The sequence below is a fragment of the Taudactylus pleione genome, unplaced genomic scaffold, assembly GCF_031769625.1.
Source record: "Taudactylus pleione unplaced genomic scaffold, aTauple2 ptg000040l, whole genome shotgun sequence".
NCBI lineage: Eukaryota > Metazoa > Chordata > Amphibia > Anura > Myobatrachidae > Taudactylus > Taudactylus pleione.
The window spans coordinates 30,639,264-30,661,480 of NW_028284442.1; the positions used below are offsets into that span (position 1 = coordinate 30,639,264).

General features: G+C 44.2%; 1 protein-coding gene across 5 annotated transcripts in view; it reads right to left on the reverse strand.

Annotated features, from left to right (window-relative positions):
- STX1A (syntaxin 1A) overlaps positions 1-22,217 on the reverse strand; it is a 168,474-nt gene that overhangs the window by 95,344 nt on the left and 50,913 nt on the right. For all 5 annotated transcript variants that reach the window (XM_088455195.1, XM_088455203.1, XM_088455219.1 and 2 more), the window contains exon 2: positions 1,521-1,598. In XM_088455195.1, the coding sequence (XP_088311321.1) occupies positions 1,521-1,598 (78 nt within the window). The remainder of the gene's footprint in view (positions 1-1,520; positions 1,599-22,217) is intronic.

The following is a 22,217-nucleotide window of genomic DNA, read 5'->3' on the forward strand; positions in this document are numbered from 1 at the left end:
GCTGATGTATGGAGAAAAGGGCTAATCTGTAGCAGAAGAATGGACAAGAGAACTAAGATGTAGCAGAAGAAGGGAAAAAAGGACTAATCTGTAGCTGATGTATGGAGAAAAGGACTAATCTGCAGCAGAAGGGAGAAAAGGACTAATCTGTAGCTGATGTATGGAGAAAAGGACTAATCTGTAGCTGATGTATGGAGAAAAGGACTAATCTGCAGCAGAAGGGAGAAAAGGACTAATCTGTAGCAGACATATGGAGAAAAGGACTAATCTGTAGCAGACATATGGAGAAAAGGACTAATCTATAGCAGAAGATGGGACAAGAGGACTAATCTGCAGAAAAAGAAGGGACAAGAGGACTAATCTGCAACAGAAGAATGGACAAGAGGACTAACCTGTAGCAAAAGAACTAATGTAGCAGGCATATGGAGAAAAGGACTAATCTGCAGCAGAAGAAGGGACAAGTGGACTAATATGTAGCAGATGTATGGAAGAAAGGACTAATCTGTAGCAGAAGGAGGGAGAAAAGGACTAATCTGCAGCAGAAGGGAGAAAAGGACTCATCTGTAGCAGACATATGGAGAAAAGGACTAATCTGTAGCAGATATATGGAGAAAAAGACTCATCTATATCAGAAGATGGGACAAGAGGACTAATCTGCAGCAAAAGAAGGGACAAGAGGACTAATCTGCAACAGAAGAAGAGGCAAGAGGATTAATCTGTAGCAGATGTGGGCCAAAAGAACTAATGTAGCAGGCATATGGAGAAAAGGACTCATCTGTAGCAGACATGGAGAAAAAGACTAATCTGTAGCAGATATATGGAGAAAAAGACTCATCTATATCAGAATATGGGACAAGAGGACTAATCTGTAGCAAAAGAAGGGACAAGAGGACTAATCTGCAACAGAAGAAGGGACAAGAGGACTAATCTGTAGCAGATGTGGGCCAAAAGAACTAATGTAGCAGGCATATGGAGAAAAAGACTAATCTGCAGCAGAAGAATGGACAAGAGGACTAATATGTAGCAGACGTATGGAGAAAAGGACTAATCTGTAGCAGAAGAAGGGAGAAAAAGACTAAGATGTAGCAGACATATGGAGAAAAGGACTAATATGTAGCAGAAGAAAGGACAAAAGGTCTAATCTGTAGATGAAAGGAGAAGGGGACTAATTTGTAGCAGAAGAAAGGAGAAAATGACTAATCTGTAGCAGAAACTTAATGTGTACAGTCAAAACGAAAGAGAATAAAGAACAATAGTTTCTATGTTTTTAAACCTTTATTTACTGTCTTATTATTGTATAACCCATATTTATGGCATTTCTTCAGCTCTAGAGCAATGTAGGTTTTACAATTATTCCAGTCTCAGCACAGGTGTGACTCTGAAGATAGCTGAGCAACTAACTACCTATCTTTCAGTCCTTATTAAACCCACCAACAAAACACTTTTGTGACAGACAAGCTTTGCTTACCACTACAGTACAAAGGGACCTCTATTTCAAAGATGCATGCAGGATATCATACCTGTTCAAAGAATTCATCCATGAAGCGGTCTCGATCCAAGCTGACAGCCACTTCATCATCTTCATCACTGTCTTTTGCCTGCAAGACAAGCAGTTCACAGGTTATTCCTGAATAATTTACTGCATTAAAATAAAGATGCAAGCTTCCAGCTCACACCATTAAAGTGCACATCCATCCAATTACAGTGGAGGCAGGCATTTGGTCTAAAATAGCTTATTAAATACATATTTAGGGTGTAAAAACAGCATTTTACAGTTTTTCTCTGCAGATAAAGTAATTTCCTACTAAATGCAAAATATGCATAAAATGACTAAAATCCATGGTATTTTATTGTAGCATTAACTAAATCACACCTCATTAACAAAGAAAAGGGGAAAGTTAACAAATATATGGTTGCATAACAATATAGGTAGAATACTGAGTGCATGGTCATGACAAATTAGGGCACCAGCCCTGACAGTACAATGGAAATACATGTAGGCACATTCTATCGCTGCATGTTTTTGGGGTCTATTTACTAAGCAGTGTTAGGAGACAGAGTGAAAAGTGATAAGGTGCCAGCCAATCAGCTCCTAACTTCCATCTCGCAGGCTGTGTTTGAAAAATGACAGTTGGGAGCTGATTGGCTGGCACCTTATCACTTTTCACTCTGTCTCCTAACACTGCTTAGTAAATAGACCCCTTAATGTGTTATAGAAAGTACATCTAAACTCTGGGGTTGAGGCAGAACTGGCCTCAATTGTGTCTCAATACACGGGAGCAATTACATTCAGTAAAACAGCCGCAATCGCATGTATATGCAAAGCCGTAACCTCCCCGTCTCAACAACAACAAACAACATTTGATTAAATACATACACAAAGGCATAATATATATAATATATGCCAAAGCAACAAACAACCAGTGTAAGTGGGTCATTCACAAATAGGCAGACACAAGCAGTTCGTTTGCGCTGGCGGCTGTCACCATCATTATCATCTATTTGCACCTGCCCGCAAATAGAACAACTTTCTCGGGCATATACTGTATGTATCTGTGTCCTGGATTGTTGGTATTTCCAAGTCCACAAACAACTGTCCTTGGCTTACGTTAGAGCTCCCCCATACTGCCTCTTCAGGTGAAGGAGAGACCGAGTGCCAGAGTCACACAAATCTGCAAAGGTGCACTAACTGGCCTAGTTCTCATGCTGTCTCAGGCCCCCTGTGTATAATGCATCCCGTTATGTATTTACAGCAATATTACAGCTTCACAAGGGTCAAGTTGGAAAATAGAAATCAACTTACTCAGATTTGAGAAAAAAACCCACTAATGTGGCTATTGATATGTTTTCAAAATAAAGTTTATCAAATGCTGATGAGGATATGTTCTACTTAACATTTATCTAGCACCTTCTAGAAGATAATAGCTAGAATCTGATTGGTTGCTAAGGGCAACATCTCCAATTCTAAAAACTCTCACTTTAGTAAATATACCCCTAGGTCGCAATGCGATGTGACTATGATGCACCAGCAGACTGTGCTGATTAATTCAATATGCGACACTTGTATATCTGTGTGCGACCGAGTCTCTGAGTCTGTATACGAAGTGCTACAATGTAGCGGCCGCAGCTTTTTAATTTCACGTTCCATTGTGCTTCATATACAGACTCACTAGCACACATATTCAAGTGTCACATATCAAATGAATCTGCACTGTCTGCTGGTGCCTAGTCGTATCGCATTGTGGCTTAGACACATTTTCATTGAAAAGGATGCTCAACGTTAGCAGAGTAGCGCGGTACCTGGCGGCTCATTCACACCAGGCAAGTCGTGCTTGATGCTAGATGTATGAGGACAGTGGACATATCTGTACTTTATACCAATTTCTCTGCAACAAAAAAAAAACAAATACAGATCCTAAGTGCTTAGGGCCTGATTCAGAGTTGTACGCTATTTGCATTGGCGTTGTGTCTTTGGATGCAGCGGCGATGCAAAATTATGCTAATACAAATAAGACGCCTCCTGTCGGCTTCTGTGATACGCTGCTGCGTCCGAGGACTCAGCCAATGTATCACTTGCATGTACACCGTCATCTGAGCAATCCTCAGGTAACACAGAATGGGTGTGAAATTCATGCTTCCGGGGCCAGTGAAGCTGGGTCAGAAGCCACAGACACTGGCCTCGGCACAGCCAAGATACTGGGCAGACGCGACCCCATTTTCTAGGATGCTGGCCGTCAACACAACCTCTCCCCCCAAATGACCACAGCATGTCAATCATGGTGCAGCTTAGGGGGCATTGTGACCGTCGTTGCAGACACAGACAGGCACATGCGCATGCGCCATCAGCCACCATTGGAGTTGTACGCAAACCATCGGGTTTGCGTACAACTCTGAATCAGGCCCTTAGTGTAAGAAAAATGTTTGTGACTTTTTTCTAAAAATATAAGTCTTAGGGGTAAATTTACCAAAGTGAGAGTTTTTAGAAGTGAGTTTTAAAAGTGATCTTGCCCATAGCCACCAATCAGATTCTAGCTATTATCTTCTATAAGGTGCTAGTTAAATGTTATGTAGAATCTGATTGGTTGCTATGGGCAACATCACTTTTAAAACTCACTTCTAAAACTCTCACTTTAGTAAATTAACCCCTTACTCTGGTACAGATGTGTCCTTATACATCTTTGCTGTAGTCGGGCTAAAAAGCCCCTCTCAGCGCGCCAGGTCCCGTGAGCCCATGCATGTTTCCTAAAATACTGATTGGTTAAAGCCATAAACGAGAATAACCAATCACAAGAGTAAGGAACTATAAGGACACTATTCTTTTGTGTGTTTGCACCAAGTAATGCGCTTCTGAGCCAAAGTGCAACTCTGGATGGCACAAAATATGCCCCATTAAATGTAGATGGAGATGAGACCCCGTCTCTGCCAGCTAAGAGCTGGTGCAAACTTCAAGACACTTTGCTACGTGATAAGACTGCATTTGAAGGGTTATGAGCCCAGATTAAAAAGAGCATCCACTGGGCATACAAGATGCCACTTTAAGTACAGATGACCAGTCCGGCACACCAGGTGAGTTCAGCACAAAGACTTCCCAAATATAATGAAAGTACTGAGAGATGATTCTACTTCCCCAACCGAGGCTAGATAACATTATTATCATTGTTACTTTGCAAGGTGTACCGCCACACTGGACAGAGGAGATAATCGGACATACATAACACATGGCATACTTCCCAAGTCTCAAATGTTCACTTCCGGGACAGTTCCCTCCAAGAGATGCAGCAGATCACTGTGGGGGGCGGGGCTAGGTGCTTCTCTTCATTAGGCCCCACCCACATGTGGCAGGATCCTGCAAATTGCAGGTCTAGGAAGAGGGAGTGGGGCCAAGATGACGCTAGTCCCTGAGGAACGCTTTATTGCGTCCCCGGCCCAGCTCATTTCACTAGAAAGTGGGAGGAGTGCGTGAGGGCGACCTACTTGTACTCAGTCTGCAGGAGTAACCTGGGCATTCCAAGAGTGTAGTTAAGCATGACACAGGGACATATAAGGTGGCCAAAAGCAATGCAAGTTGTTTTTTTAAATGGAAATTGCCATGAAAAACATAGAATAGAATATATTTATATATTTATAAGTTTATTGTCCCAGTGGCTCTTACAATCCCAAAATAGGAAGCAAGCAGCTACACAGAGGTTCCCAAACGTGGTCCTCAAAGCTCCCCAACAGTTCAGGTTTTAGAGATACCCATGTTTAAGCACAGGTGGTAAATCAAATTGACTGAGGCACTAATTAAGCCACCTGTGCTCAACCATGGAAATCTCTAAAACTTGAACTGTTGGGAAGCCTTGAGGACCACGTTTGGGAGCCTCTGGGCTAAGATGTCATAGCTCCTCCATAGTATGTGGCAGGTGCGTCATTAGATTAAGATCTGAGACTTTCTAAGTTCCCCGGAGAGTGCGCAAACTCCAGTGACTACACCTGTAACACGGGAACGGCTACTGCAGTAACTGTGCACATTATTTCTTTGCACACAAGCCAGGAGACCTGAATTACACACCTGGAGGAAATCTACTCAGAATCGACTGTCTAATGCACTGCCAAAATGCCTCATTTACCAACATTCAATGTTAATTTCAAAATCAAAATTGATGTTAGTCGTTTTTGGCAGGTGTAAATGCATTTGGTTTTGAACTTTCTGTTTAAAATTGAATGCAAACAGAACCTAAAAATTGACATGTAACTCACTATGATCTGTGCATGCTTCTTAGGGCTAAAAGAGGCTAAATTGTTAAAAAAAATGCCATGGGGTCCCCCCCCCCCTTACCCATAAAAAGCCATGGACCTTTTAGCCTAGTCTGGTCATGGAAAATCGGGGGAAAAACAGGTGTGAGGTTCAACTTATTTTCCATGAACAAGCACCAGGCTGAACCAGCTGGGGTGGTAACAGACACACAGCGTGGGGTCTTCCTGCCAAAGCATTAACCAGCCCCAAACTGGTCAACCCAGGACTGTGGAGGCCAATGTAGTGTGCAATATTTGGTGTGTGTACTGTGTTTTGTTTAATATTTATTTTCACAGTTGGGGTACAGGTGCCACTGAATAGATTAACTGTATATGAGCTACGCTGAGGGACCCAAGAATGGCAGAAAAAATATCAAAATATAGCAGCAATAGATTGCATACACAAATACAGTACTAATATCGCAATACTTGTTTAATCAGATAGATTAATATCATATATAGAAACACTGGTGTTGAAATTTCAAGAGAAAAACACATAAAAAGTTACAATTTATAAAACATTAAAATAAATATAAAAACAATGTTGCAATATGAAGCATCAGAGTTCCGAATTAAAGATCCTTCCTTATAGGCATATAATAATTTCATAGAGAAAGTTCACTAGAGTAAAATGCAACTGCAGTGTGGATAATTGATATATCAAAAAGAGTGGCCAAGGTAATCCTGAGGAAATGCAGATGTACACAGGAAATGTATGATATGGAATCCTGAAGTCTTATATTCCAATATGATAAGGGAATTTTTTTTTTTGTTTGATGAGAAGTCTATCCTGTGATCAGGTTTATAATCTTACGCATAAATAATGTCCACGGTTTGAGCCAGGTACGTACTCCCACTTCCAATGAAGCACCGTAGATATTGAAAGGCAAACTGCACGTCCAAGTCAGCGTGAGCAGTGTATTTACTCACGCTTGTGGAGGATGATTTGTAGCCGTTGGTACTCAGGCCCTTCATCCTCCTGTATTTCACAGCGCTACCTGTCTCCTACACTACGCACTTCCCCGGCCGGGAATAACTAGCCGCATAAGGAGGACTGCTCGTTGTATATTCCGAGGACGCTCGGACGGAGGGTCTGAGTACCGACGGCTACAAATCATCCTCCTGACACTCTTTTTGAATTGACAGTTTTTAAGAATTATTCCTTTAGAAGCGCTTGGAAACTATTTCTTTATATTGGCTTGCTGGCACTTGTGGTTCTACAAGACAAGTGCCACAGGGTGGGCTTGCTGATGCTGTAGTTCCACTGTGAATAACAATATTATTACTAAATGTAACCCATTACCCTTGCACCCAATGCCACCAGGGCCGCAGAGAAGAGCCCTGGACTGGTAATGCTCGGGAGTGAGGACCCCATTTTTTTCAGGGGGGGGTCCCACTTTTGAATTGGCAGTCTTGGGTTGACCAGTTTGGGGCTGGTTAATGCTTTGGCAGGAAGACACCACACCACTCTGCCCCCACCCCAGCTCTGTGAATGTACTAATGAAGTGACCCAGCATATGAAACTACTTACTGCTTGCTGCACCCACTTCCAATGCCGCCCCTCTGCCCTTAGATAACTTAAGTGACCCGGCAACTTCAGACTGCTGCCCCCACCCCTGCCGCCGCACTGTCATATGTATTGCCGGGTCACTTCAGACTACTCCCCGCTGCCCTCTAATTTGTCACCTGTCCGTTGCTGCCTCCTCACTGCCCCTATCTATCTCGCCCCCCCCCCGTTCTGATTCTGCAGGTAGATGCTGCCAACGCATGCCCACAAGAGACCCTGGATGCGACTGCAGCTGAAGACTGGATCATCGCTGGTGACGTGGATTTTGCATCGTTTTGCCGTAGAGGTTAGTATATAGGAATTGCTACTTTACTTAACACAGCTATATATCGCATCAAAGCGATGCGATCTATAGTGAAAAGTAACAATTCACAAGTTCTACATGAATATACCCCAGTTACTTAGGGGTCTATTTACTAAGCAGTGTTAGGAGAAAAGTGATAAGAAAGTGATAAGGTGCCAGCCAATCAGCTCTCAACTGTCATTTTTCAAACACAGCCTGTGAGATGATAGTTGGGAGCTCATTGGCTGGCACCTTATCACTTTTCATTCTCTCCTAACACTGCTTAGTAAATAGACCCCTAAATCTGGATTAATTACATTTAGATACTATTTTACTAATCATTGTTCGTGCTTATAAAAAGGTTCTACCTCAGATCAAACAATATTATTTCAATATGAAACCCAGTTAATTTTCAATTCACCAAACAGGAAGGGTAATTTTTACATTGTGTCATCAATACGACACCACTGGGTACCAGTCAGTACTTGGTGTAAGTAACTTCATGGAAGTTGAACTCATGGCAGAGACAGAAGGGAGCGTTGCTATGGCATCTGGAGAAGCGAAATCATGAAACAACTGTACCTATAGCTTCAATATACACTTATGGGATCTGTAAACCAGAAAGCCATTATCAAGAAAGGAAACAAAGAAGATCATTGCTGCTTGTTGATTACCAATTGCCTTCTCTTATAGTTACTAGGAGGAGCACTGCAGAAAATATTATATATTATTATTTTTTACTTATAAAATTGCCACACAGCAGTTCTATATGCACATTCAGATCAGTCCATGCCCCACTATTAGGGATGGCTATAAGTGGGTTAACCATCCATGGTCACCATTGATGGTGGCAATGGTGGCTAGCATTGATGGCATGAAGCTATAGACTGGGAACCATCAATGGCTTGCACCCATTAATGGTCATCCCTGCAGTGGTGAAGTTCCAATCAGAGAAAGGGTAATGGCTTAGCGAGACTACCAGGGTGTGGGGCTAAGCTCTGTCCTCTGCACCGGGGAAAAAAAATCCTCTCAGCAATCAATGGTGAAGAACCATCGGATCGCTGCCATCGATGGCAAAACCATTTACCATCAGTGGTAAACCATCGATGGCCATCCCTACCCACTGGAGCTTGCAGTTTGAATTCACTAACTTACAGGCTCACACAAATACTAGGGTACAGTTTTAGATAGTTGCCAATGAGCCTACCATCATGGTTTTAGTGTAGGAAACAGGAGCACCTGGAGTAAGCCCAAGCAAATATGGGATACATACAGTCAGGTGCATAAATATTGGGACATTGACAGAATTTTCATATTTTGGCCTCTATTCACCACAATGGCTTTGAAATGAAACAAACAAGATGTGCTTTAACTGCAGACTTTCAGATTTAATTTGAGGGTAATTACATCCAAATCAGGTGAACGGTGTAGGAGTTTCTATATGTGCCTCCCACTTTTTAAGGGGCCAAAAGTAATGGGACAAACTAAACAATCCTAAATCTAACTTTCACTTTTTAATACTTTGTTGCAAATCCTTTGCAGACAATTACAGCCTGAAGGCTGGAACGCATAGACATCACCAGACGCTGGGTTTCATCCCTGGTGATGCTCTGCTAGGCCTCTACTGCAAATGCCTTCAGTTCCTGCTTGTTCTTGGGGAATTTTCCCTTCAGTTTTGTCTTCATCAAGTGAAATGCATGCTCAATTGGATTCAGGTCAGGGAATTGACTTGGCCATTGCATAACATTCCACTTTTTAGCCTTAAAAAACTCTTTGGTTGCTTTTGCAGTATGCTTCGGGTCATTGTCCATCTGCACTGTGAAGCGCCGTCCAATGAGGTCTGAAGCGTTTGACTGAATATGAGCATATAATATTGCCCGAAACACTTCAGAATTCATTCTGCTGCTTTTGTCAGCAGTCACATCATCAATAAATACAAGGGAACCAGTTCCATTGGCAGCCATACATGCCCACGCCATGACACTACCACCACCATGCTTCACTGATGAGGTGGTATGTTTTGGATCATGAGCAGTTCCTTTCCTTCTCTTCCCATCACTCTGGTACAAGTTGATCTTTGTCTCATCTGTCCATAGGATGTTGTTCCAGAACTGTAATGGCTTTTTTAGATGTTGTTTGGCAAACTCTAATCTGGTCTTCCTGTTTTTGTGGCTCACCAATGGTTTACATCTTGTGGTGAACCCTCTATATTCACTCTTGTGAAGTCTTCTCTTGATTGTTGACTTTGACACATATACACATATACACCTACCTCCTGGAGAGTGTTCTTGATTTGACCAACTGTTGTGAAGGGGTTTTTCTTCACCAGGGAAATAATTCTTCTGTCATCCACCACAGTTGTTTTCCGTGGTCTTCTGGGTCTTTTGGAGTTGCTGAGCTCTCCGATGCATTCTTTCTTTTTAAGAATGTTCCAAACAGGTGATTTGGCTACACTTAGGACCTCATTCAGAGTCGGTTGTTGCGGCCGTATGCGGTCGTACGCCACCGATGTTCGCTATACTGCGCATGCGTAAAGTTCGCAATGCGCGTGCGCAAACTAGCCGCTACGATCAGAAATTTCTCTCTCCTTGAACACAGCCAGGTCGGTAGTTTGAGTGACAGATGGAGGCGTTTGTGGGTGGTAACAGGGGAAGGTGCTTGAAAACGGGGGAGTGGAGATCCGAACGCAGGCGTGCCTCATTATGCGAACGGCGTTTTATGGGAGTGCATACGGATTATGGGAGTGCATAATTAACAAAGTAGCGTCATGGCACATGTGACCTGGGAGGTTTTTACACTGACATGATCGTAGAGCTTAAGAGAGGGTATGGTCAACCATAAACTCTACGACCAGTTCCGATGGTTCCTGATGGTCTCGATTAATCCTTATATGCCCGGAGATGACGTGCAATGCGTACGAGAAGGGGGCGTATTTTTTTGTCTTCTGACCTCTTCCTCCCCTTGGTCGGCCAACTACCGATCCGAACTTAGGGACGCAACTTGCGAGGGAATCATTTGCATATCCGGCCCCTTTTTCCGTACGACCGTGCGGCCGCTTCGACCGACTCTGAATGAGGTCTTTAATGTTTTGCTATCTCTCTGATGGGTTTGTTTTGATTTTTCAGCCTAATGATGGCTTGCTTCACTGATAGTGGCAGCTCTTTGGATCTCATATTGAGAGTCGACAGCAACTGATTCCAAATGCAAATGTCACACCTAGAATCAACTCCAGACCTTTTTACCTGCTTAATTGATAATGAAATAACGAGGGAATAGTCCACACCTGTCCATGAAATAGCTTTTGAATTGATAGTCCCATTACTTTTGGACCCTTAAAAAGTGGGAGGCACATATAGAAACCGTTGTAATTCCTACACCGTTCACCTGATTTGGATGTAATTACCCTCAAATTATATCTGAAAGTCTGCAGTTAAAGCACATCTTGTTTGTTTCATTTCAAAGCCATTGTGGTGGTGAATAGAGGCCAAAATATGAAAATTATGTCAATGTCCCAATATTTATGCACCTGACTGTATGCAAACTCCATGCGGAAAGGGCCAAGATTGGGAATCAAACTCATGACTTAAGTACAGTGAGGTAGCAATCCTAACAAGTGTGCCATCATGCTGCATCTGGAAATTTTCTTGTATTTTGTCCTTAAGTAACGCAAAAAGACAAACTCTAGGACAAGCAATGAATACTTGCTCTAAGCACAGCAGCAATGTGAATGATTAATACCTGTCATTGTAAGCCTCACCTCTTTTCAACATTAGCACCATCACCTGTCCTGGAAGAAGAGGTCAGGTTTATATACTCAAGGGGTCTATGCTTGCTGGGCCTTTCTTTCATCAATATGGGGTCGATGTACTAACAAGAGAAAAGGGGGAAAAACACTAAAGGCAGAGAAAATCCCTGTACATACCACTTCTCAGTATGTACTAAAGGGATATTCTCTGCCTGCAGTTTGCCAGCGCCAAGTGCAGGCTACAACATTGCACTGCACCTGGGTCATTTAGCGCTGCCATAGACAACTATGGCAGCGCTAAGTGTCCCAGGGGTTACTAAGACGAGAGGGCACTTACCGTAGGGTGTCATCTCCAGTGCTGATATTGCCTCCTGTAGCTGCCGGTATCTGCTTCTCCTCACTCCTCGCTCTGTAACTTTAGCCATGTAAAAAAAAAACACCTCTGTGCTTCCTCTGCACAGGACGGGGGGTCCGGAGACCTGGTGAGTCCAGTCTCTGCTATACTGCCCACACTGCCGAGGGGGTGACTTAACGTTCACCCTCCTCAGCGGGTCTGTTATTAGTAACAACTGCAGTAGCCAGCTAATGCTTCACAGCGTTATGCATGCGAAGCAGGATCGGCTTTTACACTGCGCTAAAGTGCCTCTTAGTATATAGACCCCTATGTTACGATCTCCATTGAGGATCAGCACTCTATGGTAAAGATAAAGATAATCACACCCAAGTCCACCTCTTACACGTAACATAGTTGGTATGTCTAAAATATTTACACATATAACAGTTATATGTAAGATTAGAACCAGAAGTGCAAGTGAGACCAAACAGACAGTGTAATGACCCGAGGGCCCCAGCCCGACTCGTCTCAGAGAAATGGTCCTGACAGTATACATTTACCAGCCTGTTCTCTGCATCTCAGTATATAAGTGCAGGAGGAACAAATACATAACTAGAAGACCGTGCACAACTGGTTGGGGAAAATAGCTGTCTTTTCTCCTATGCAGCACACTGCCTGTGTGTCAATGAAACTTTGCACATTGTAATGCAAATTAAGCATTTTATGCATTACGGATGCTGTGGACAGGACTGTGCCTTGGACATTAAAAGATAGGACAGTATATATCGATAAATCTGAACTTATTGTTTTATTATGTGTAATATGTAAATCCTATTGTGTGTAATAGTCGCTCTTTTCATATACAGTAGCTGTTTTGTCCAGGTCAGTGAATCGTATCTCTAAGACTGAATGTTATTTACAGGATTCATAGGACATAAGTGCTGTAAGTACTGCATGACTAGAGGTATATTGATTATGTATTGTGGTTTAATGTCTTCCAATGTGAATATGTGCAGCTACTGTAGTATACTATCTTGTATCCATGCATCCAGGTGACTTGTCTGGGCTGCTGGGACCCACTACAGGAAGTCACAAACTGTCACAGACTGTCAGCCCCCATACCTGGAAAAATAACAGGTTTTAAAAGAACAAATAAGTACTCTTTGCTCAGTTCTTCACACGGGATAAACTGGGATGTGGATTTTCAGTTCCTACCAGTTAGTTCCAGCAGCAGTGAACTCAGGGCCTGATTCAGGTTGGATCGCAATGCTATGTTCGCATGCAGCCGGCCGATGATTGCAATCTGCGCATGCGTATAAGATGAAGTGCGTGTGCGCGAACCAGACGCTGCGATCGGGAATGCGATCGCAGGCAGTACGCAGACCCACCACTCAGTGATTGACAGGAAGTGCCGTTTGTGGGTGGTGGTGGGAGGGTGGTCGTGCGAACGCAGGCGTTCGAACAACGGTTGCAGGGTGTGTATAAATTATTCACAGCGAACCCATACGCAGCCTGATGCAGGAAGTTTAGTAACTTCTGCGGCAGGGTCATGTCAACCACAAGTTTGCCAGCAGCTCCGATGTTACTCGATGTAACCGATGATTTCGCATACTTGCACATTAGTACAGATGTGAGAAGAGTGTAAGGGGGCGGCATTATGTAGTGCTGGGTGACTGCATCTTGTGCTGTGACAGCAGTGCGAATGCATTCATTAGCATATTATCGCAGTGGCCGGTTGCGTGTGAACGCAGCATTGCGATCCAAACTGAATCAGGCCCTCAGTGTACCCACAGGAGCGGGATGACTGGTAGCCGGTCACTACAAAATTGGTAGCAGTCACTTCAGACCAAGCGGCCGGGATAACAGGTCACAGCCCATTGGCCGGGAAGCATGAAGTCACCTAAGAGGTTCCTAAGAAGCATGAAGTCACTCAGCGTCATCTCTCTCAGTGGGACCCTGCTCAGCAGCCTGTCTCACAGCGGTACTTTCCCCAGTCCAGACTGGTAAGTGCAACTGATCGCTAATTCCATTACTTTTTAGGGGGTGTAGGGCTCTCAGAGTGCGGCTAATACTACTGGTATTTCTGTATATATTATATATAGTTTGTAGTTTTTGTTTTTACATCAATGTAGTGTGTGCTGTGTAGAACAAAGCTATCACTGTACCTTCACTATTGTGTGTTTCTTGTGCGCTCCAAGAGACTCATAAAGAAACCGGGGTGCCGTGCAAGAGTTATAATCGCTGCTATCTCAAGGCGGTGATGGGCAATCGGTTAGAATAATGCACACATTAACATCGTTGTCCTCCCAGTCTGTGACACAGCATTATTAGTAGGGGTGTGCACCGGCCACTTTTCGTGTTTTGTGTTTTGGTTTTGGATCTGGATCTTTCTTCGTGTTTTGGATCTGGATTGGTTTTGCCAAAACCACCCTTCCGTGTTTTAGGTTCTGGTTTTTGTGTTTTGGATCTGTATTTTTTTTTTAAAAAGCATAAAAACAGCAAAAATCACAGAATTTGTGGGTTTTTCTGCTCCTATGCTATTATTAACCTCAATAACCTTGATTTCCACTCATTTCCAGTCTATTCTGAACACCTCACAATAGTGTTTTTATGTCCAAAAGGTTGCACCGAGGTAGCTGGATGATTATGCTAAGCGACACGAGTGGGCGGCACAAACACGTGGCCCATCTAGGAGTGACACTGCAGTGGCAGACAGGATGGCAGTTTGAAAAACTAGGCCCCAAACAGTACATAATGCAAAGAAATAAAAAGAGGTGCAAGATGGAATTGTCCTTGGATCCTCCCACCCACCGTTATGTTGTATAAACAGGACATGCACACTTTAACAAACCAATCATTTCAGCGCCAGGGTCTGCCACACGACTGTTGCTGAAATGATTGGTTCGTTTGGGCCCCCACAAAACAAGCTGGCAATTAATCTGTCCCTGCACAAACTGGCTCTACGGAGGCAAGATGTCGTCCTCATCCTCCTTATCCACCGATTCCTCACCCTCTTCAGTGTTGTGTACATCCTCATAATCACAGAGTATTAATTCGTCCCTGCTGGAATCCACAACCACAGGTCCCTCTGTACGTTCTGGAGGCTGGTCTCCCTGGAAGAGTTGATAATTCATTTTTATGAACATCATCTTCTCCACATATTGTGGAAGCAACCTCCTACACCTTTCGCTGACAAGGTTCCCGGATGCACTAAACACTCTTTCAGAGTACACACTGGAGGGGGGCAACTCAGGTAAAATAGAGCCAGTTTGTACAGGTGCCTCCAAATTGCCTCTCTTTCCTGCCAGTACAGGTACGGACTGTCTGACATGCCTACTTGGATGCTGTCACCGATGTAATCCTTTAACAGATAGATGCACGCTTGTCGCTGCTGCTTTGAGGATGCAGGTGCGGCTACAGCCCACACAATTCACAAAGACAGAAAAAACAGAAGAATTTTCTTATTGTTTGTGGAGCGCACTTTGAGGGTTACACCAGACAGACGCACGCTTGTCGCTGCTGCTTTGAGGATGGAGGTGCGGCTACAGCCCACAGAATTCACGAAGACAGAAAAAAAAAGAAGAATTTTTTTATTGTTTGTGGAGCGCACTTTGAGGGTTACACCACCCTTTAACAGACAGACTCACGCTTGTCGCTGCTGCTTTGAGGATGCAGGTGCAGCTACAGCCCACACAATTCACGAAGACAGAAAAAAAAAGAAGAATTTTTTTACTGTTTGTGGAGCGCACTTTGAGGGTTACACCACCCTTTAACAGACAGACGCACGCTTGTCGCTGCTGCTTTGAGGATGCAGGTGCGGCTACTGCGCATACAATTCACACACAAAGACAGAAAAAAAGAAGATTGTTTTATTTTGTTTGGAGTGCACTTTGGGGGTTACAGCACCCTTTAACGGTCAAGCCAGCCGGCCCTTTACTTATGACACAGGCGCACGCAGTCGCTGAATGGCAAAAGTGGCCAGAAATTTTTCGGGCCACCCAAAGCATCTCCTGCACGCCCCTGTCGCTTTTCAGAAAATTCTGCACCACCAAGTTTATTGTGTGAGCAAAACATGGGACGTGCTGGAATTTGCCTAGATGTAATGCCCGCACAATATTGGTGGCATTGTCAGATATCACAAATGCCCAGGAGAGTCTAAGTGGGGTAAGCCACTGGGCAATGATTTCCCTCAGTTTCCCTAAGAGGTTGTCGGCGGTGTGCCTCTTACTGAAACCGGTGATACACAGCGTAGCCTGCCTTGGAACGAGCTGGCGTTTCTGAGATGCTGCTACTGGTGACGCTGCTGTTGTTGCTGCGTAAGGTGATACATTTACCCAGTTGGCTGTCACAGTCATATAGTCCTTAGTCTGCCCTGTTCCACTTGTCCACATGTCCGTGGTTAAGTGGACATTGGGTACAACCGCATTTTTCAGGACACTGAGGACACTTTTTCTGACGTTTCTGTACAGTCTCGGTATCGTCTGCCTAGTGAAGTGGAATCTAAACGGGATTTGGAATCGGGGACACACTACCTCCATCAATTGTCTAAATCCCACTGCACTAATGGCGTATACCGGACGCACGTCTAACAAAAACATAGCAGTCAAGGCCTCAGTTATACGTTTTGCTTCAGGATGACTGCTGTCGTACTTCATCCTCCTCGCTAAGGACTGTTGGAGGGTCAATTGTTTAGTAAAAGTAGTGGTGTTCCTACTTCCTCTCTGGGATGATGAACAACTCCCAGCAGCAACAACAGCACTAGGAGGAAGTGGTTCTTGATCTTTCCCTATTTTATTTTTATCTGAGAAAGTTTGGTCCTCCATTTATGTTATATTGATATATACGTGCGGCTAAGGCGCACACAAACACAGAAAATAATTTATTTTTGTTGGAGACTAGTGCACTTTGTGGGTTACTCCACCCTTTAAGAAATGAGCCAGCCGGCCCTTTACTTATGGGACACAGGCGCACGCTTGGCGCTGCTCCTTTGTTGATGCACGTGCAGCCACAGTGCACACAATTCACAAACACAGAAAATATTTTTTTATTTGGTTTGGAGTGCACTTTGGGGGTTACAGCACCCTTTAACGGTCAAGCCAGCCGGCCCTTTACTTATGACACAGGCGCACGCTTGGCGCTACTTTGTTGATGCATGTGCGGCTACTGCGCACACAATTCACAAACACAGAAATATATATATTTTTTTGAGTGCAATTTGGGGGTTACAGCACCCTTTAATGGACAAGCCAGCCGGCCCTTTACTTATGACACAGGCGCACGCTTGGCGCTACTTTGTTGATGCACGTGCGGCTACTGTGCACACAATTCACAAACACAGAAAAAATATTATTTTTTTTTGCACTTGGGGGGAGCACCCCTGATGGACAGAGCACCCCCTGGACAACACTACAGCACCCCTTTAGGACTGGGACACTGCACAGGACTTTGGAGTGGACACAGCCCCTATTGACAACTGACTGCACAACACAGTCCAGCCAGCCCCTATGGACTTTGGAGGAGTGGACACAGCCCCTATGGACAATAGCAGCACAGCACAACACAGCCAGCCCCTATGGACTTTGGAGGAGTGAACACAGCCCCTATGGACAACAGCAGCACAGCACAACACTACGCTGCACTGCACTACACTACACAGCCCAGCCAGCCTAACTCCCACCCTCCCTCTTCACTGTCCACAGCCGAGTGAGAAAATTGCGCCGACGCGGGTACCTTATATAGGATCCAAAACCCGCGAGACCTAGAAGGCGGGATGGTGACGTTTTGCCTCGATTTCAGATCCGAGTCAGGCGGGAAAAGTCAAGCCTGACTCGGATCGGCCTCGGATCAGGGGGGCTTGGGGGGGTTCGGATTTCTGAAATCCGAAGCCACTCACCCCTCATTATTAGCAGTATGGGAGTGAGTCTCTTTTATGGCTATAAACATTAAGGAAAGATAAATGTGGTTTTGGGACTGTTCCTGGTTTACAAATTATAAAATGGTATATAAATGCCATCCATCTGCATTTGCTATGGGGTAGCTTTAAACAAATCACTTATTCCGTGAGAAACTATTAGCCTAAATCAATCAGGCACTGCGAGTGATTATTTGACCCAGTTTCGTAGGTGAATGAATCAAAGATTGAGGTAGATGTGGGCTTATCAGAACACATACATAAATACTGCAACATTCCCTGTGAGAACTACTGTGCAGCTCTTGCTGGATTACCAGAGAGAAGCTGTCACTGAATGCTTGATGTTATGTGGGAAGGCAGACTCGCTCCCACCTCCCTCACTATACATGAGAATTACTGGCCGTGAGAGAGCAGAGCTGACACTGTCATGTATCATCCTCTCTACAAGAGCTGAATCTTTCCTCCCACTTACATATAACTGTGTATGCCAAGCCAGAGCATGGCATGCCAGTGTAGCCGCTTATACAGAGCGTAAGACATGATATAAAAATAACAACAACCACAAAATAACAGAGGAGAACAGAATCTCTACACAGCAGCCAAACATGTCTACCATATAAAGTATGTTGCCAAATCTTCCAATCATGGCAAAGCCGGAACATCTCAGTTTTCTTGCCGATTATACATTTAATATTATACTCCAACATTTATTTTATTTAATATAATACTGAACATCACAATTTATGAACTTTTGCAGCTGGACAGTGTCCCCATGCTTGAGAGATACATTTTTTAAAAAAAGAACATGGCCACACATACACATGTGGCTACAGGAAACTCTTCAGAGAAGTAACATTTGTTGGACAAAAACTACTTTTTCTCAATTATATTAATGGCATTCTGAAAAAATAAACCTTACTTAAAAAGAGTATATATACTGTATATTTCTATGACAGCTTACCTCTAGCAGGTTATTTATAGAAATAACATACTTAGGGGTCTATTTACTAAGCAGTGTTAGAAGACAGAGTGAAAAGTGATAAGGTACCAGCCAATCAGCTCCTAATTGTCATTTTTCAAACACAGCCTGTGAGATGGCAGTTAGGAGCTGAATGGCTGGCACCTTATCACAGACTTATCACTTTTCACTCTGTCTCCTAAGACTGCTTAGTAAATAGACCCCTGAGTTCAATATGTTTCTACATTGTTATAATCCATGGTAAAGTACATTTCAAATGAACAGATGTTGTTGAACTACATCCCCCAGGATGCAAGCCGGAACAGGGGGTGCCTCAAAGAGACATCCCACCTCACCAGCTCATGGACTACCCCTTCCCACCTCTGGGCCATACACTACCACTCAGGGGAGTGGTCGGTGCCGTTGCCTTGCTTCTGCGCACACCTATGCTCACATACCGCAAATGACGTAACTGTTCACTACTGACGGGAGGTAGTTGAAATCCCGGCTGTCGGAATGCCGGTGCTCAGAATGCCGGTGCTAGAATCCCGACGCCGGAATCCCGACCGCCAGCATACTGACAGTAAGTATTGGGGTTAGGGGTAGGCACTAGGGGGAGGGTTAGATACTAGTGGGGGAGGGTTAGGCACTAGGGAGGGAAGGTTAGGTTTAGGCACTAGGGGGGTTGGTTAGGTGTAGGGTGAGGGAAGGGACAATTAGGGGTAGGGGTGAGATACTTACTGATAGGCGTAGCTATCCTAACCCTGTCAGGATACTGGTGTCAGGACTCTGACCACCGGGATCCCGAGCGCCAGCATCCCGTACCCAACCCCTTCTGATGGAACCTATGTTTTGGCTACGGAATATCATAGGGGGGGATGTATCACACATTCTAAAGTGGAGAAGCTACCCAAAGCAACCAATCAGATTTTATCTATCATTTTATAGAATGCACTAGCTTAAATGACCCTTAAGCTGGCCATACACCTGCATGACCAGCATACGTTCCGATTCAGCTTCCGACTCCCCGGAGCTCCCTGGCAGTCCCGGCAGCATATTTGTTGTTTTTCTTAGCATAGGATCTGTCGTATGATCGATCCTGTGCCTCACGTGCTCATTAGGGAAACTGTCATTGAAATGACTTGAATTGCTGCACGATGGATCGCATGAACAAAATAAACGGCAGGATCTGCACACGATACGATGGAACATATGGGCTGCACATCTGATCATAAGATCCGATTATAGGAGCTGCGGGAGCACACATCGGATCTTATCTTACTTAAAAAATACTTGATTTTCACAAGATCCATCATATGACATATCAAAAATCGGACAACCGGCCCGAAATCGTGCAGGTGTAGGCCAGCATTAGGATAGCCCTAGTTAGAAGATTTGATACAACTCTACCACAGTAATTTTTCTCGGGGACAGTGAGGCTCGAAAGGTCTTTAGTAACCTAGTAACTTCCTGATTTCCTGTGAAGCAGGTAACAAGATGCAAAATTGACAATTCATCTTCACATTAACAACTGGACATACAGGACAGATGATCTGTATTCCTGTGGATGAGCAATGACTGGAGACACATAGGGGCAGTAATTCTATATCTGGGGGAAGTGCATGAAAAAGTGGGGAAAACACACTGAACCCCATAAAGGTGGCAAAAACCACTGGATAACCGTAAAGAAGGCTATTAGTGATCCATATAAGCAAAGCAGCTGTCAAATGGCTGATTTTTAAATTTTTTCACAAAATTAAAGCCTATAGATAAGTGATTCCCAAACTGGGTGCCACGAGGGGAATGGGTATGCAATGCCGGCTGTCGGGATGCCTCCTGTCACAATACCGACAGCGGCATCCCGATGGTTGGTATCCCGACAGTGTCTGGTAAGTATACTTACCCTCCCCCCTTCTCGTCTTAACCCTAACTCTCCCTTCTTGTAGCCTAATCGTTACCCTCCCATTAGTGTCTAAACCTAAGTTTTCCACCTTTGTGCCTAAACCTAACCCTCCCCCCTTAGTGCCTATTGCTAACCCCCCCCCCCCACCAGTGGTGCATGACCCTAACCCTCCCCCCTAGGGGTGCCTAACTCGACCCCCTCAAAAAAACAACAACGCTAACCCTGCTAACTTATCTAAACCCTACCCTCCCCCCCCACGGATAACACTAAGGGCGCCACAGCTTACCTTTGTTCGGGCACGCGTCCTGGATTCCAGCATCGGGATTAAGATAGGCGTCAATATTTCGATGCCTATCGTAAATCCCTTGTCGGGATTGCAGCGTCGGATTGAGACCAGCGGTCTCATAACTGCATCCTGCAAGGAGGCACTTGCATGGGTGCCACAGATTGGTGGTCCAGTACCAAAGTGGCTGGCAATCATAAAATATGTATTTATAATTGTTTTTAAGCAAGTTTCAAATTGGGAAAATCTCCCATCTGCAAACTGAAAACTCTTTTCCCATCTATACAACACCCCACAATAAATGTCATACATAGTTAAATCAAATTTGTGAGCTTTCTACAGGAAATCACCCGAAAAATGACATGTCTTCATTGCCCAAATGATGCTATTTAAATGCCTCCAGGAAGTGCATGATTATTCATTGTGAGAGGTGAACCAGAGGTTCTGACATTTGTGCTTTACAATATTTTCCCATACTTTTCACCTACTCTGGCGCTGCAAACCAAAAGCCGTGTTAACTCCCATTGAGACCTACAGTACGTTAACTTAGGGGTCTGAATCATAGATGTTTGGTAATGCAGCTGCGGTCACAACCGCTCTCGCAATAGCGGCTGTGGGAATATGCAAATGCTAGCTAGTCACATGTGCTCCATGTTGCGATGGCATGTACAAGCGGTAAGACGCCCACTTTCAGGCGGCGTGGAATGTGCATTTGCAATGGAGATTCTAAACACGACCAACATTGGCGCAACATCGGAGTCTTATGGGTCCAGGCACGCCAAGAGGGGATAGACGAGTGAGGACATACCTGTCGGCTTCTCATCATTGTACTGGGTTTCCCAAATCAGGTTTTTATATGTATTATATGAGCTCGGCACAGCATGCCTGCATGCTATTCACATATGATAAGCATCCTTTAGCATACAGCATTGCACCTAAGTACTGTATTTTGGCAGCAACATTGTTAGCTACGATCAGATTTGCTTTTAGCAATAGTAGGCACATCTATCACATGTTCACCAAGCAATTGCATTAGACCTCACGCGTAATGAGTTGTAAGGCACACTCTGGGCAGTTCTGCATTATACCAGCAACAAACAGATCAGATGGTTGCTGGATTTTAGTGGAGAAGTGTTGCTATTTCTAAAGACTAACTTATACAAGGATGGGATTTATAAGTTATAGCAGTGTAAAGTCTCAGAATAATGTTAAATGCTGGGTGCTTTGATCTCTCTCCATTTTGTGGTGGTGCCGTCATATCCTAGTGGTGAATAGGAGAGGACTAACTCATAATGCTGTTTAGAGTTCAGGTCTGAAAGGAGAACCTGCCAGCAATGAGAAGGAGGAAAATACTGCTGGCAGTGAAGGTGTTAAGCCTTTTGTAAGGCTGTTGGTTAAGGCAGCCGGCAAAATGAAACACCATCTGTCCCAGGGAACATCTGGTGCATTTCCCAGCCC